General features: G+C 34.8%; 1 protein-coding gene and 1 long non-coding RNA gene across 2 annotated transcripts; both read left to right on the top strand.

The window, feature by feature from the left end:
- The first annotated feature begins 2626 nt into the window (after positions 1-2626).
- On the top strand, positions 2627-4941 carry LOC114167053 (probable WRKY transcription factor 46). Its single transcript, XM_028051976.1, has 3 exons — positions 2627-3177; positions 3284-3406; positions 4068-4941. The coding sequence occupies exons 1-3, from the start codon at positions 2870-2872 to the stop codon at positions 4705-4707; spliced, it is 1071 nt and encodes a 356-aa protein (XP_027907777.1). The 5' UTR covers positions 2627-2869; the 3' UTR covers positions 4708-4941.
- A 10605-nt stretch (positions 4942-15546) lies between these two features.
- LOC114166309 lies at positions 15547-17157 on the top strand. The gene is made up of 2 exons (XR_003599891.1): positions 15547-15780; positions 16791-17157. It is a non-coding gene; the product is annotated as an uncharacterized LOC114166309 (long non-coding RNA).
- The last annotated feature ends 933 nt before the right edge of the window (positions 17158-18090 follow it).

Below are 18090 nucleotides of genomic sequence, written 5' to 3'. Positions count from 1 at the left end.
TAGTGACAGCAAAAACCTTTGTATAAAAGCTGTTTTGGAATCTGTTTTGGGTCTGGAAAAATTAGAAATATCACGCAGTCTTCATCTGAGATAGAGCCATCTGAGAGACACAAAGTTTCAGAAGATTCTGCAAGATAACTCAAGTACAGATCCAAGAAGAATTGATGGTTGATTCTACCATGATGGATCTTGCTTGATTCAAGGAGCATCAAGTCAAATCTGCACAGCTTAGGTGTATTCGTTTCTTGTTTTGTTTTCTGTATTTTCTGATTACAGTTGCTTCAGTGTTTGAAGTGTGGACCTAGGTGCAATTGTGTGGATGCATTGCTCCTAGGGGGAGTTCTTGATTGTTGAATCAAGTTCTTGGGTTTTGGGGGTTAGAATTACATAGGTGTGCTTGTAATTCTTGGAACCTTTCTATTTAGTGGAATCCTCCTAAGTGTGTTACTTAGGAGAAGACTGGATGTAGATTCTTTTTGAATCGAACCAGTATAAATTGTGTGTCTTGCTTCTTTCTTCTCTCTCATAATCTTTCTTGATTGATTTAAACAGTCAATTAACCCAGAACTGCGAAATTGATTAATTGAGCTTTAAAACCTAAAGATTTATTCAAGATTCATCTTAAACCATATAAAAGCTTGTTAATCAATTCAGATCCCTTTGTGGTTAAGATAATTAGACAGATCTGTTTTTAACAGGAAATACTTGCAAATTTTATAATTTTGTAGGAAATAATTATCCACGAAGAAATTACCTGTTAATTAAAATTCTTAGGAAAAATATCAGGAAAAAGTCTTTTCTTACAAATATTTTTAACAAATTTGCAAGAAAATTCTCATTTAATATGGGAATTTTTAGTAGTGATTGTTGTAAGTTTTGAAATTATAAATTCTTTTAAAACATTAACAAAATAAAATTTGCAATCACAATTTTTTTTTTAATTTTCTTCATATTAATAGCAGCATTTTGCTTATTATATGTGTTAGGAAAATATTCTTATCTCTTAGTGATGATTTTTTTTTTTTGTCTCTGAGTGAGTCATGCAGCACATTGTTGACCATTGTATAAGTATCAAATTGTCTATCAAATTGTGCAAATATATCTGTAATTTTGTGATATCAACTTGAACTTGTTGGTCAATTATTTCATGCTCAAATTATCATTTGGTAGAAAATTAGTCACGTGAATCATTATTTGCCTGTAACATACAACTAGTGGTATTGTTTCATTTTGCAGCTGAATCTTCCAAATTATGCATAAAATAATTTTTAGACCTGTTGTCATTCAATGTTCAGTTGTTTAAATTTTGAGTAGTGCAATTTGATTATAGATATATTGCTAAATGACATAGCTATGTATAATTAATTATACGTTTAAGGACCAAGTTGGAGAGTTATTTGTGCAAATAAAAATTTAAAGTAATATCATTTGACTTGTTTTTGTGGGTACTTTTGATCATACCTTTTAAATTATTAAAACTTATAACTTTAATAAATTTTAGACACTTGTAGAATTATTATACATTTTTTTACATCTTGAATCTTATATCATAAAATTTTCCCAACAGACATGACATGGCTTTCAATGTTTTTCTCTTCAGAGTCACTGTTTTTTATTGATACGTGTAGCAACCAATCAAAACCTTTTCTCTCAGCTACCAATCCTTAGGAAAAAGTTTTCATTTTTAATAATAATAAAAAAGAAAAGCTAACAACTAGGAAAATCAATTAACATTATTTTTATCTAATAATAAATAAAATATTCTTTAATGTTTGTTTCATAAATGAAAAATAGATAAAATATTATTTTTATCTAATAATAAGGAGTATATTAGAGACAGTATTTAATATTCCTCAACTAAAAACCATAAAAGTGGTCTTTATTTAAATACTTCCAAATTAAAAATTATACAAAAACACGTCATCACCTCACCATTACACTTTTTGATGGCTCAACCAATGGGAGTTAATAAAATATGTCATGCAATAACTATCAAAATCAAACGTAAGCGAAATTTTACACGTTACGTCAACTTTTGCATTTCGCAAAAGATAATAATAATAATAATATAAATGAATTTAAATTTCTTAATTTATTTTCCTCTAAGTTCCTTCAAAATTTTCAAAATCTAATAGTAATATTCTTCAATTAAGTAATCATTTAAATAATTCATCAGTATTAAAGATTCAAATTTTTGAAACATAAAAGCAAAAGAAAATAATTGGAATTTGAATATTTTAAAATGAAGATGCAACCAAGAATCTTCAACCCTTCTTCCGCGTTATTGTTCACTACCACTGGGATGCGTACGTCACCGCGTTTGAGGTTTTTATAATTACCCATCGTAGGGTTCGAGAGATGAGGTCGATGTGGGACATTCTTATTATTTGAAGTGGTCAATAATTCAATCAGGATATTCATGGATAACTCTTTCACCACTTTTTTTATTTTTTTTCTCCTTCTCTCATGATTCATTATTCTACCAGATATGATAAAATCATAATCTGAATTGTGAGGGCTCCACAATGTAGAAAACTTACATGTGTTTGAGCAGTCAAATCAACCTCTTTTTCCTTCTCTTTTCTCACCCTTAAAACCCCCTTTCCTCTCACCTTCTTTGTTAAGAAAGCCTCCTTTTTTTCCTATTTGATTCACACTTTCACACTCTCTATCACCAATCCCTTATATCCCCCTCCACTCACCACAACATAACTCGCCACTTCACCAACAAATTTTCACTCAATTTCCCACTGTTTCTAACTTTTTCTGAATGATTGCTCCATTTGGCATCCTTTCTAGATATAGCTTCCTCCCCCCACACATTCTCTTTCAAAGCTTTTAGTTTCTTGCTATTGCTTCTTCTCAAGAAATGGAAGAGAGTGCAAAGTGTGAACAAGTTAGTGTCATTGATGAGTTGCTGCTAGGGAAGGAGCTAACAAAGAAGCTTTGTGACCAACTATCCTCATCTTCATCATCCTCTTCCTCTTGTGACACAAATGAAGTGTTGATTGAGAAAATCATTTCCACCATGGAGAAGGCACTTGCCAAGGTGAATTGTATGGCTAATGTAGGAGAAAATAAGGCCATGATGGATTCTCATTGCTCTTTCACAAATGGTAGTCCCAAAAGTGAGGTCGTGGAGCCTGAGGTTGAGCACAAACATGTTTCTAAGAAAAGGTAATGTCAAAAGTGCTTTTTGCAAATTATTGTTTCTTTTGGAGATGGGGTGAAAAGGTTCATGGTCTGATTTCAAAAGGGTGTTCTTTGAATCTGTGGAATGCAGAAAGACCATGCCAAGACGGAGAGAGCAAGTGAAGGTGTGCTTGGGAACAGAAGGAAATAAAGAAGATGGCTATAACTGGAGAAAATATGGGCAGAAAGACATTCTTGGAGCCAAGTTTCCAAGGTAAATATTTGTTGTTTTTTTCTTCAAACATGCATTCTTTTTTACCATAATTAAAATTTGCATAATTTGTGATTTGAACTTGACATGTTGTTAGCCAATGGAGGAAATAAAAAAATAAACAAATTTGTAACCTTTTTCACTTTACAGCCACATAATGCATAGGACAAGGTGCTTTTAAAAAGACAACAAAAACTTACCCAAAGGACAATATTAGCTAGATTGAATTCACTACAATAGCAGCTTTTTAATAAATGCAGTTTTTTATGGCAGAGGCTTCACCATGTGTGGTGCAAGAAACTATTCATTCAGACATTAGAAAAATCTGACAATCTTGCAAGTTGCAAGCTACTAGTTTTATGATGGTCTTAAAAACTTGGCAGGTCATGTACTTTTTCTTAAGCATTAAAAAAAAAGTACTCATATTTGAATTCACAATTGTACAATAGGGGGAAGATAAAAAAATATGGCCTGAACACCCTTTCTTGGTATAAACTAAAAGTTTAAGGCTTTTACCACAAAACCAGTTCAAAATAGTTAGTTTTGGTGTTCCTGTAGCATCAGCATGCAAAAAAGTTCACTGTGTCATGCTAATTCTTCCATTTACTGAAGTGTTTTTTACATTAAAGGTCGTGTTTTTCTGACAAACTGGTTTTTGTTGCAGGGGATATTTCAGATGCACATATAGGAACATACAAGGATGTCTGGCCACTAAGCAAGTGCAAAAGTCAGATGAAGATCCAATGATATACGAGATAACATACATAGGAAGACACACATGCACCCAAGCAGCAACAGTGGTGCCCCCATCAAAAACCAAGGTGAGAATCCAAGAAAACCAGCACCAAAACAATGAAAAGAATCAACCGCAAGAGAAAATAGAGCAACCCCCAGAGACAATTTTCTCCTTTGGACCACAAGGTGAAGTTAAAGTAGAGGACTTGGACTTGGATTTGGACCACAAGCACCAAATTTTCCCATCATTTTGCTTCTCTTCTCCATCAATAGGGTCTGAAAACGAGGAAACCAACAACATATTCTCGTACTCCATGATTGAGAACAACTTGGTGGAAAACTTCTCTCCTTCATTCATGTCTCCAACAACTTCAGAATCAGACATGTTCTGCCACTGGGAGAGCACTGGACTTGGCCAAAACGTGCATAACTCATCTTCAGATATCACTGATATAGTTTCCACGCCAACTTCAGTCACCTATTCACCAATAATGGACCTTGATTTCTTCCTTGATAAGATCGATTTCGACATAGATTTCCCTATGAACACCAGAGAACTTTGCATTTGATCACATGTCTCTCAAGTTAACAGCATATATAATTTATATGCGGATTAACAGCGAGCTTTGTAGATCCTAACTAGCATCATAACCGAGGGAAGAAGACAGTAAATTTTCCCTCTCATGCTGGTTAAGAAGAATTTTCGTGTACAATGTGAAAATAATTTGCAGGTTGTAGCTATAGTCTTTTGTTGTTTTGTTTCTCTCTTCAGTGGTTGCATGATCAAGTATCTTCTTCTGGTTCATACAGCGAAAATTTGTTAAAATAAATGAATATTTACCTTGAAACATAGGCTGATTATTTTATTGAAAAGGAAAGCACAAAGTGCAGTGGTTCAATAAAACAGTGAAATAGAATATCAACACTCAATCTATTCTATCAGCCGTTTGCCTTCTTCCACTAATGCTCTGCAATTCACCTGTACCAATGGATATTACAGCCAGTATTAGAATGGGTAAAAGAAGAATGATCAGGGTTTCAGGAAAGGAAAAGAATAGCAGAGAGACAAGGCAGAGGGGAGCAACACCTGGACTGTCTTTCCCACGTAATCCTTTAGCCGTATATTCTCTTTTCTTGGCCTAGTGCCTTTCCTGATTTTCCTCTCACCTGGATCAGCAGCCACGTGTCCACCCTTTCTAACAACATTTGACACTAATTTCCCTTCTTTCTTGACACCTGTTACATTGCCCTTCTCATCGAGACAAACCTTGTCCTCAAGGTTGAACAGAGGATAAGAATCAACAATGTCCTGAAAATCTTCCCACGTAGCATCCATGGCATCAGTGTGTTCCCATTGAATCAATACTTGTGAAACTTCGTTGTTAATTCTTTTTATAATTCTGACGTCCCACACTTTAACAGGATTGAGGAGTGGACCCATCTCTGTTGATGTAAGAGGTAAGGGAACATAAGGCTGCGAAATCACTCCTTGAAATGGTTTAAGTAGTGCCACATGAAAAACCGGGTGAATCCTTGCTGATTCTGGTAATTGCAACTTATATGCAACCGTGCCAATCTTCGCCAACACTGGAAAAGGTCCAAAATATCGCATTCCTAATTTTTGATGCTTTCTTAAGGTAACAGAATGTTGCCTATAAGGTTGAAGTTTCACCAAAACCAAATCTCCTTCTTTAAACTGCAAATCCCTCCTCTTTCTATCCGCCTGCATTTTCATATAGTGTTGAGCTTTCAATAAATTTGCTTTCAGTTGGGATAATAATTGATCTCTTTGCTTCAAAGAGTCTCGTAACTGACTAGGATCTCGACCATCTTCTATGTATGGACTTATGGATGGTGGAAGCCTGCCAAAAACAGCTTGGAATGGTGTCATTCCTAAACTTTGATGATGAGAAGAGTTATACCAAAACTGAGCCCAGGGAAGCATTGAAACCCACAACTTGGGTTGCTAAAAAACAAAGCAGCGTAAGTACATTTCCAGCGTTTTATTGAGGTTCTTAGTCTGGCCATCTGACTGTGGGTGGTAAGATGAGCTCATAGCTAAAGTTGTGCCTTGAGCCTTGAATAATTGCTGCCAGAAGGAACTTATAAAAACTCTGTCTCGATCTGATACTATGGTCTTGGGAAACCCATGTATTTTGACAATGTTGTTAATGAAAACTTCTGCAACGAGTTTGCTGTTAAAATCAGCTTTCATAGGGATGAAATATCCAAATTTTGAGAGTCTATCCACTACCACCAATATCGTGGAAAACCCTTGTGATGCCGGTAATTGGACAATGAAATCCATGGCTATATCTTTCCAAATTTGTTGTGGAATTGGCAGTGGTTGAAGCAACCCCGCAGGGAGGACATGATCTACTTTAGCTTGTTGACAGATGGAACATTCTCTCACAAATTTAGTAATATCGTTGCGCATGCCCTTCCAAAAGAATTGTGCTGCAATTCGAGCTACTATTTTATTAATTCCAGCGTGTCCTCCAATTTTGGAAGCATGAAATTCCTGTATGATTTGCTTTAGCAGAGCTGCATCTTTAGGCAAAACAATTTTACCTTTGAAAATCAATAACCCATTATGAGCAATGTAGTCTGCGAAAAGCGGTTTCCCTTGCACACAACTTTGATAAATTTTCCTCATTTCAGAATCTGCTTGAGTCATATCAATCACTTGGTTCGGCCAAGCATGAATGGGTCCCGAAACAGCCATAAAAAAAGTCCTGGATAACGCATCTGCTGGAATGTTTTCTTTCCCGGGCTTGTATTGAATAGTGAAATCATATCCTAAGAACTTAGGAAGCCATTGTTGTTGCTCTGGGGTTTGTAACCTCTGCTCCAATAATTCTTTTAAACTTTTCTGATCCGTTTTAATGATGAACTTATGGCCAAGAAGATAGTGTCTGAACTTAGCCATCGCTTCCGTAATGGCATAAAATTCTCGAGCATAAGCAGATTGCTTCTGCATTCTACATGATAACTTCTTGGAAAAATAGGCAATAGGATGCATGTTCTGACTCAACACAGCGCCTATTCCACTGCCAGAGGCATCGGTTTCCAAGACAAATGGTTCTTTAAAATTAGGCATTGTCAAAACTGGTGCAAAAGTCATAGCCTGTTTCAGGGTTTCAAAAGCCTGAGTAGCAGACGGGCTCCATACAAAAGAATCCTTCTTTAACAAGTCAGTTAATGGAGCTGCAATTGTGGCATAAGACTTAATAAAACGTCTGTAATACCCTGTAAGTCCCAAAAACCCTCTCATCTGTTTTAAATTGGTTGGAATAGGCCACCTTTGAATAGCCTCCAACTTCATTTCATCCATAGCTATGCCCGAGCCCGACAATGTGTGTCCCAAGTAATCAATTTGTTGAAGACCGAAGCAACACTTAGAGAATCGTGCAAATAACTGGTGCTGTTTCAAGATATTCAAAACCACTTCCAGGTGCTGTAAATGATCCTTCCATGTTACACTATAAACCAGTATGTCGTCAAAGAAGACTAATACAAATTTTCGCAACAACCCAGCAAAAATATCATTCATTAAGGACTGAAAAGTTGCAGGGGCATTGGTTAAGCCAAATGGCATAACCAACCACTCATAGTGACCGTGATGTGTACGAAAAGCTGTTTTATGCCTGTCATCTGGATTCAACAATATCTGATGATAACCGGCTCTGAGGTCCAACTTAGAGAAAAATTTAGCTCCAAATAATTCATCAATTAGCTCATCTACTGTCGGAATAGGAAAAGAATCCTTAATGGTGATGGCATTAAGGGCCCTGTAATCAGTGCAAACTCTCCAAGACCCATCCTTTTTCTTGACCAAAATAATTGGAGAAGAAAAGGGACTTTTGCTAGGTTGGATTATTCCTTCAGCAAGCATGTCATTCACTAATTTTTCGATTTCCTCCTTTTGACTATGCGGATACCTGTAAGGCTTGACTTTAACAGGTTGAGATCCTTCCAACAAGGGAATTGCGTGATCATGAGATCTCTGAGGAGGTAAACTGGTGGGTGTATCAAAGACAACACTATAAGTGTGCAACAACAAAGCTAGTTCAGGCTCCATCTGTGTAGGTAAGTCTAACATGGACTTAGGTAAAGGAGTTTCATCCCTTACTTGGATGCTATAAACCTCAGCAATTGAATTTGTTGTCATCATTCTTCTAATATGATGAAGTTGAGCTTGTTGAGGAACCAAGCTAGAATCCCCCTGTAATGTGTGAAATTTTCCAGCCACTAAAAACTTCAATTGTAATGCATCATAATCTGCAATGTGTGGACCAATTGTCTTCAACCAGCTTGCTCCCAAAATAAGGTCTGCGCCTGATATGGGTAAGAGAAACACAGGTAGCTGAAATAGATTTCCTTGGGCTTGAACTCTCAATTGCTTAACCAATCCCTCGGCCTCCATGTAGTTACCATTACCCACCATAACTTTAAACATGGGAGCTGGTTCAATGGGCAACTTCAGAAATTTAGCCACTCTAGGCTGCAGAAAATTGTCTGAGCTGCCACCATCAATTAAAACTGTCACAGCCAATTTATCTATGTATGCTAAAAAACGTATCGTACCAATTCCAATACCTCCCTTGAGAGCATTCAAGGATAAATGATGATCTATATTTTGTTCAGAATCTGAAACAGTCTGCAACTGCACTTGGGACTTAGTAGAATCCTCACTTTCATCTTCTAATTGTAAGAACAATAATTGTCTATTTGGGCATTTATGATTGAATGAAAATTTTTCGTCACAGAAATAACACAACCCTTTCTCTCTGCGAAGTTGCATTTCTGCGGGACTAATGCGTTTCACATTTGTATGCTTCAATGGTGGTGCAACAGGGGTTGGTAACAGACCCGGTAAGGAAGGTTTACTGGCTATCTTGGAAATAACAGCATTGGGTGTAGCTGTATTTGCAGTGACAGCAGAATAGCGATGAGTATAATTTGTATTAACAGATCTCGATGTAGGGTAATATCGGTCCTCATATAATCTAGCCAAAGCCACTGCTCTGAGCAATGTAGGAGGCACCATAGCTACCACGTCACGCTTAATTTCAGTTTTCAATCCCCCAACAAAACAGTTCAACAAAGCTTCATCTGTTAATCCAATAGATCTATTGGCGAGAGCCATAAATTGCAGATAATACTCCGAAATAGAACCTGTTTGCGTCAATTTGAACAGGTCAGCCATAGGACAATCATAAGGAGATGGGCCAAATTGAGACTCCATTGCTCTAGTCAAATCTGACCAACTATTAATCGCTGCAATCCTGTGCAACATTTGAAACCATGGAACAACCTCTTTGTCGAAGTGCATAGCAGCGATATCCACCCTAGCAGCGTCGGGAGTATTGTGATACATGAAAAATTTTTCTGCCTTGAAAATCCACTCCAAGACTGGTGTAGTTCCATCAAAGTGGGGGAAACCCAATGAAATCTCCTTAACTGACGCTACTCCACTGGAAGTTGTGATCCCCGATATTCCCGATACCCCGGAGCTCGACGGACTTCCATGCGTCTTCGCCGTATTTTGTAAGATCTGATTCAACAGTACCTGTATCTGATTCATACGTTCATTATGTTCTGAGAATTTAACATCCATCGTATTAGCGATACGACCTATCTCCTCGGAATGGGTTTTAACCGCCGCTTGAAGCTCTTTTAGGCGAGTGTTGTCTGCCATGGAAGCTCAATGAAAGCACCAATGAAACATAGGCTGATTATTTTATTGAAAAGGAAAGCACAAAGTGCAGTGGTTCAATAAAACAGTGAAATAGAATATCAGCACTCAATCTATTCTATCAGCCGTTTGCCTTCTTCCACTAATGCTCTGCAATTCACCTGTACCAATGGATATTACAGCCAGTATTAGAATGGGTAAAAGAAGAATGATCAGGGTTTCAGGAAAGGAAAAGAATAGCAGAGAGACAAGGCAGAGGGGAGCAACACCTGGACTGTCTTTCCCACGTAATCCTTTAGTCGTATATTCTCTTTTCTTGGCCTAGTGCCTTTCCTGATTTTCCTCTCACCTGGATCAGCAACCACGTGTCCACCCTTTCTAACAACATTTGACACTAATTTCCCTTCTTTCTTGACACCTGTTACATACCTCCACACTTCTGCTTTTCAAAATTATGATCAGCATTTTTCACAACTCATATGGAACAACAATTTTAATCGTACAATGTAACCAATGAGCTATTTCACCTACGAAAAGACAGAATTATAACCGATGCTTTAATAGTTATTGACAGAGTTTTAGGTACTTCCTAGATTAAGCCCTATTAGATGAAAGCCTTCACGTCGGTACATTTTCCCTCTTACAGAAGCATTTTCAATCACTAGTATCCATTTTCTGTACTGTTGATTACCAACCATACCATGGTTAGGTCTATTAATGAAGACACAATACCTATAAAACCTGAATCCAATCACACAAGAAATTACATTTTTAACCCAAAATCTTAAGATAATGAGTTTGTGAATCTTATTATTACAGAGTGTTTTACTTTCTCATTTCTACTTAACTTGAGACTTAAACTCACACTTAAATTTCCGACCATCTCCCTTTCAAAAACAGTTCCCTAGTGAGACCACAACCATCATTCATGAAGTCACAACCCTCGTCTTACATAACTCTAAAAGGCTAAAGGGAATCAGAATTCCTCAGAAGGAAACAAATGCATTAGGATAAATGGAGTTTATATGCGTCTGGACATAAAACTGTTGATTGTCTCCATTAGCAACCTACCATGCTTCTCTAAATCCTACAGTTCCATATTTGTGAACATGGTGAATAAACATTATCTTTATTCTCGCATTGGCGTGGCACAGGGACAATCCACAAATAAAAGTGATGAAAATTACGAAAACAACAAGATAACCTTGACCACATCAAAAAGAAAATCAATTTGACCCAAGTCACACACACTAGCTACTTTGGTACATGCTTTTGTCTTTTTTTTGTGGGAAATATGACTAGGAATGAAAGATCTATTCCAAATCTCTATTTTCTTTATCATACACGATTCTTCACATGTTAATTCAGGATATGAAAGTTGCACAATGAAAGATAACTCTCTTTTTACCTGAACTGCTTCGTCATTTTCAAAGATCAATGTTAAGGTAATGATGGTCAACAAAGAAGTTGCATAAAGCATTGTCAAAACCGTTTACTTTCTTTCTTTTTTTCTGAACAATTTTATTAAAAAAAGTGGCAATGTTTCCGGTTTTTTCTAATTTTCAATCTCATTCCTACGGTTTTTCATTTTAAAGTAATTTTATTAAAGTCACATTTTAAAGTTTATTTATATATAATTATAAATTATAGATTATAGATGTTAATTTAGTATATGATGGTTCATTAGTCGAAGATAACCATTTTTTCTTTAATTGTTCGGTCATTTTCGGAGTAAAAGTAATTATCAATGAGAGAGAGAGTGAGAGGAGAGTTATTATGCTATTTATAATAACATTTTCGTGATGTTACAGTTATAGATTGAATACATTAAAAAGGATATTTATATTATGGTATAATTAGTCGCATAGTACCCAATTTGGTACTGAAGTTTCTAAGTGGTATCCGGTTTAAAAAAAGTCTCAATTACGTATCCAAATTAGTTTAAGTGCACCAATTGAATCTATTTCAGTTGACGCTGTTAGAAAAGTTAACGTTCACTGATAGTAGTTGGTCTCTGAATTAAATTTGGAACACGTGGTGATTAATTTTTACTGACGTGGAAATGTGGGGAAGAATATTAAATATGTTTTGTAATGAAAAAATAAAAAAAGAAAAGAACGAAAATAAAAAAGAAAAGAACGAAAATAAAAATTAGGGGCGAGAAGTTAAAAAGAAGTGGCAGAAGGTTGTGATAAAGACGTGAAATTGGGGAAAGTTGAGGCAGGGAGACGAAGTGGTGCACGATTATTCGCGAGGTGGTGGAGAAATTGAAGGCAGATTTGGAACACTGAAGTGTTTTTCTAAAATAATTAGGGCACCACGAAGTGGTGCACGATTGTTCGCGAAGTGTTATAATTTTAGTATTTTTCTAAAATGATTTTAATATGTTCAGAAAGATGGAAGAAGGAAGAGGAGAGTGAAGGTGGTGGAATAGCAGAAGGGTTTTTGGTGGGTTTTGCTTCCCTCACTCACTCCATTCCCAGTCAATGCTCTGACAACACAAATTCCAAATGCGTCGCTGCCTGCCCCTCTTCTCCGGCCGCCTCCGCCACCTACTCCTCCCCAATCCCACCAATCCCCTGCGGCCAATTCCAGTATTTCCTATCCTACACCCTCCCCACTCCTCCTCTCGCAGTTTCTCCTCCTCCACTCTCTCCAGAGACGACGACATCTCCCTCTGCTGCCAGATGTGGATCGACAACTTCCGCCACCCCTATTCCAACCACCAGGGGAGGAGACGCTCTGCTGTTGGGAACCCCACGGAGAACACGAACAACCTTCTTTACGAGACATTGCGGAATTGGAAAATGAGTGGAAGAACAAACGAAATTAGGGCACCACTTACTGTGCAGATATTGATGAAGAAAACACTGGATTAGGGCAGAAGATACGGGAGGAAGAAGACAACGAAAAATGGGAGCAAATCTCCTTTAAATGTAAATACCACGTGGTCACTGTACAATTATAATTTCAACCACTCATGTGTTATTATTTGACACGTATCCCTTCTGCACTGCCACCTCACCACTTTCTAAACGTCGTTTCTGAACATTTAACGGTTTGGACTCAATTGGTGCACTTAAACTAATTTGGGTACGTAATTGAGACTTTTTTTAAACTGGGTACCAATTAGAAACTTCAGTACCAAACTGGATACTATGCGACTAATTATACCTTATATTATTTATATTAGTTTTGTCCTCAATTTCAACAAGTATGAAAAATTGTATTTTATTCCTATTTTGACTTAACACTTCCCTAATCTACACAAAAGAATCATTCTTAAAAAGCATTATACTCCATTATTAGTCCCTGTACTTCTCTTTAAAATTTAGACATATTGCAAATAATTAATTGATTATTACAAAAGAAAATGAAAATGAAAAGAAATTGGGATTTGTCTTGATGTGCTGCTTTAGTTTTGGTACGATTAGGAGTTGTCTCCTATTATTTCCCTTTTGGTACGATGTTTAATTGATATCATAAAGTACTATGGTATGGTCTGGTTGAAAGTTTTTATTAGTCTCGTATTAAATAAAGCTCAAAACTACACAGTTCAAAAAATAACTCAAAAATAAATGACAACCTTGTATTGTTCAAATCCACTAGAAAAAATTGTGCTTATCAATTAGCTAACAAATATCAAACTCTTAAAAACTTTGATCTTAGATAATTTTTTTATCAAATACAATGTTCAAAAGAGAGGGTGATGTACACGAACAGAGAGAGTAGCACAGCAATTGACTTTCTGGAGCATATATGAATTATAAATCACAAGAACTAAATGAATATTGAAAAAAACGAGGGTTGAAGAAAAAGAATGGGATAGAAGAAGTCATGCAAGCTTATTTACTTGGCCCGAAACACATCCCAACAAACCTTATACACTTATAATCCTAATTCAACAAAACAAAATTGGTAGCAAAAAGTTATGAGATTTAGTCTTGTCATAAAAAAAATTAATTAAGGTAAATATATTTTTAGTCTTTTTAACTTTAATGTGAAATTGAATTTTGTTTTTAGTTAAAATTCTGAATTATTTTATCAACAAACTTTATTAATAAATGAAATTTGTCACATTAACAAATATTTAATGTCATATAGTTTCGAGACTAAATCCATTCATAAAAATGTTCACAAAAATATATTTAAAATTTTATAAAAAAATTTAAGGGAATAAAAATATATTTAATTTTTTAAAATTTAAAGGGGAGATATTATTCTAATAATATTACATGATTCTGACTTGGTGTGTTAGTTTAGAGGAATTTGATTTAATGTGATTATGGATTACTAATAAATAATTATGAATGTTAGGAAAAGAGACTTTTATTTTATAAGTTAAAATAGCCAAGGGGATTGATTGGTATGAATTAAGCAAAATCACTAAAGCTTTTGATACTATAAATTGAGATGATTAAAGTATCATTTTCTATCAAATTTTACAATAAATTAATTGAAAGCTACCTTCACCATTTCTCTCTTCTTTTATGGTTCAATTGTTGGATTCCAATACTAGAAATTGCACAAAGATGGCCACCAAGCTTTTTTACCCATAATGTTTATGATGTCAACCAACTTTGTGCTCATCTACAAACCTAAATTTTTTTTTGGTAAGTTTTCTATTTCTTAATAATATTATTTGATATTATATTCAGAATATGATTATTTTGTGTTTATTTTATTATATTAGTGGAATGGTTAATGAACTTAATTAAGATTGACCAAGTTTTCGTGAGAACAACACGAGCTTTTGGAATCATGAATGGAAGAAACATCGAACGTGTTCAAACATGTTACTATTTGATTATTTCATACTCACATTAAATATATATGTAAGGAACAATTTCCAACAAATACTTGAACATGCAAATATATTACATAGCGATACTTACGATATAAACAAAACCATCACAACTATAGAGACATCACTAGTTGGTGTTGAACCACAACTGAAATGTACAAATGAGATTTTAGTTGAAATAAGACTATATTTGAAGAAAACTCTCTTCCCTAGTATGTCAAGTGCCATAGGTCAACAAGAGTCAACTTCTCTTGTCTTGTGTATGTAAACTTTTTGTAAAAATTAAACTCAACCATGTAATAGTTCAATTTACAAAAACTAAATACATGGCACTCCAAACTATCACACCAAGTATAAAACATATAATATTCATTAGGAAACAATATCATTCCTTACCATTTTAGGTTAACTATATTTTTCGTCCCTTAATATTTTTACGAATCTGAATTTTGTCTATGTTTCAAACTTTCAATTAGTTCCATCCAAAACTTTATTAATGAATATATTTAGTCATTTTAACCCGATAATACTAAAGATTTATTGATGTTGTAAATAGCATTACAATGTGTTTAAAAAATATAGACGTGGACACATGTATCCACATGACATCATCATTTGTCACACCAACAAACCTTTAACGTTTTTTGGTCACTGAAGATTAAATCATTCATTAAAAAAATTTAGAAATAAAAATATTTAAAGTTTAAAATAAGAACAAAATTCAAATTTAGATAAAAGTTAAGGGATTGAAATTATATTACAATTATATAAAATTAAATCAAATCATCTGTTCACTTATGCAGAAACTAAACTATATTTCAATGATGGTAATTATATTTTTCAAAAGAAAGACAAATATAAAAGAAATAAACTATATTATTTTTTATTTAGTTTAACTAACTCGTTAAAGTCGTGGTAGAAATTCAAGGAACTAATAAAAAGCACGGTCTTATATTTTGGGGGACATAGGCAGGGTTTATTTTACCGATTTTCTTTCATTCGTGACAAGAGGAATCTGAAAGAGAGAATTTGAGGAAGAAGATGATTTATCGGAAGTGGAGTCTCCTTACCGGTCCGGTCACCATCCTTGGCGGCGTAGTTGTCGCCATTGCCGCCGCAAACGTCATATTCGTCAAGAATGTAAGTTCCTTTCTTCCTCGATCCAAATCCCATCACCCCCTCTCTGCACTTAATTCGCCATTTCTAGATTCGGTCCAAAGGATCGACCTTGATTGATTTTTGTGGATATGGGTGCTGATTTTTGAACTGGGTTTCCAGTAATTTAATGAAATTCTTGCAAAATGTCGAGATTTGCTTCTGTGACCTCGCTAGTCGCTAGTCTTCGATATTAACTATGTTCATTTAATTAATTTTTATTTTTGAATGGAAAAGAAAAAAGTTTTTTTTTTTTTTAATTTTATTTGCCTCCATCGATTGGATTATGGATGTTAATTTGTTTGCCCCTGATCCTGAAGATTAGGGATTCTTCCAAATAAAATTAAAACAAAAAGTTTGATATTGGGGTTTGTGTGTTGTCCCCTGTTTCTTATTGATTGATTTAGAGCTTGTAGTGAGGTGATCAATTGGGCGAAGTCTCAATGAATATAGCTTTATTTTTTTGAAATGGATTATTATGTGTCATAACATAGGAAGACAAGGGAACTGGGTTTGGTTTCATTTTTGATGTTTTTTATTGTACGAACTTCAGGGACTCCTGCTCCTTCCTTAGGTGTAGCATGTGTGCTGATTGGTGAGTGTGTTGTTTTGGTGTATGTGAGTCAATTGCTGGCTAAATTGTGTAGTAGTGTTTTTCAAATCCATTATTTCTAGTTAAAATGAAGAAGAGATAAGTTTTACACTAAAAAGATGTCTTATTTCACTTTGTTGGCGGAAGAAGGGACATCCAATTTATAGTACTAGCCAAATCGTATCCTACTGGGTGAGATTGATTACATCAATCAACCTAGACTTTTGACTTCTATCAAAGCAAATATCATTTAAAAGAACTACTTTCTCAATGGTTTGTTTCTCCTATGTGTGAATGTTGAGTTATATATCTGAGACCTTCTTCTGTTGCATTTTTCTGCTTGTTGTTTTAAAGATTGAAATATATTTAGGTGATTGTAATTTATCTTTATTGTACTTTACAGGATCCGTTCCTCAAACCCGATGTGAGAAAGTATGAAAATCAACCTGCTACCAAGTAGGAGGAAAGAGATAACGGAAGTTTATGTTTTGATGTCAGCTAAACCCTGATTTATGAGCTCTGTATACTGTTTTGCAAGACATGCTGTCTAGTTAATAAGACTGAGATTGCCAATGAAGTTTGGACTCTGAAGCTTGGACCCTTATTTTAGAACTAAGCTTCCAAAGTTCGGGAAAACTGGTTCATTTTTCAGAGATCCGTACTTATCTCTTCAGTATAATGTCAACTGCAAATGTTTAATGTGGTTTCTAATCTTCCATTTCTTTCTTTATCTCTATCAATTTACTGTTATCGCTTGCATTTTTGGATTATTATGGCAAAATTATTGTGGCAAAAGTCACTCCTTTCTCTGCGTACTGCTTATATTGACCGACTGATATACCCCATAGATATAGATTATAAAATTTAGTGTAAGATTGGTGTTATATTCCACAGTTTTGGATATTGGTCATTTAGGGTAGCAGATGTGCAGGATGATATTTTCTTTTACTTCCTTATCCTTATTAAATACGAATCCGAAACTGATTGCCTTGTATGCTCATCTATATGCCTTGGTGAAATATTTAAGCCTTTAAAATCTGTTTTGACAATCTAATATATCTACATATGAGAATAAAAACATATATAATATAAAACATGGAAACGTTGTTCTTTAAGGAACATTATATTGAAATTGTCTTCTAATTGGATAATTTCAAGAAAAAATGGCATTGGTACTATTTTTATTTGCAGACAATAAAAATGTTTTATAATTATTTTGTTTAAAGTATTATATTATGTCTGAAAGATATGCTCTTTATTTGGATTTGTAGTATTGTTATTGTATTTTTATGTTGTTTTATAATTTCTTATACATATTTACACATATCTTACATCCACACTGTCCCTATATATTGGTAAAATAATTGTGTTGTTGTATTTAAACCTATTCTAATCATATCCCTATACACATAGTATCTGGACATCATAGAATGACAGTAATCTGGCACTGGTCTAGCTAATGTTTTATTTCAAAATTTGGTTGTTATTCATCAAAGTATAGTAGTAGAATTACAGGTTGAAATTTCAGGTTTCAATATGGGGAGGCAACAAGCATGTATGATTTATTGATGCCTTAAACAAAAATGTCATTTCACACATGTTTTATGTACACATGAAACGTATCAAGGGCTTTAAAAAGCTTAATACATGAATTTGAAATTTGGACTGGTCTCTGCAGCTTACTAAGCACAGCTGCTTCAGCA

Source organism: Vigna unguiculata, chromosome 10 (genome assembly GCF_004118075.2).
Source record: "Vigna unguiculata cultivar IT97K-499-35 chromosome 10, ASM411807v1, whole genome shotgun sequence".
Taxonomy (NCBI): Eukaryota; Viridiplantae; Streptophyta; class Magnoliopsida; order Fabales; family Fabaceae; genus Vigna; species Vigna unguiculata.
The sequence above is the reverse complement of the archived record's forward strand: the minus strand, read 5'-3'. Positions and strand labels throughout refer to the sequence as shown.

Excerpts from the sequence above, each read along its gene's own strand:
- LOC114167053 (XM_028051976.1), top strand. The coding sequence starts at position 2,870 with ATGGAAGAGAGTGCAAAGTGTGAACAAGTTAGTGTCATTGATGAGTTG. Across the intron at positions 3,178-3,283 it reads AAACATGTTTCTAAGAAAAG|AAAGACCATGCCAAGACGGA; the intron begins GTAATGTCAAAA and ends TGTGGAATGCAG. Across the intron at positions 3,407-4,067 it reads CTTGGAGCCAAGTTTCCAAG|GGGATATTTCAGATGCACAT; the intron begins GTAAATATTTGT and ends TTTTTGTTGCAG.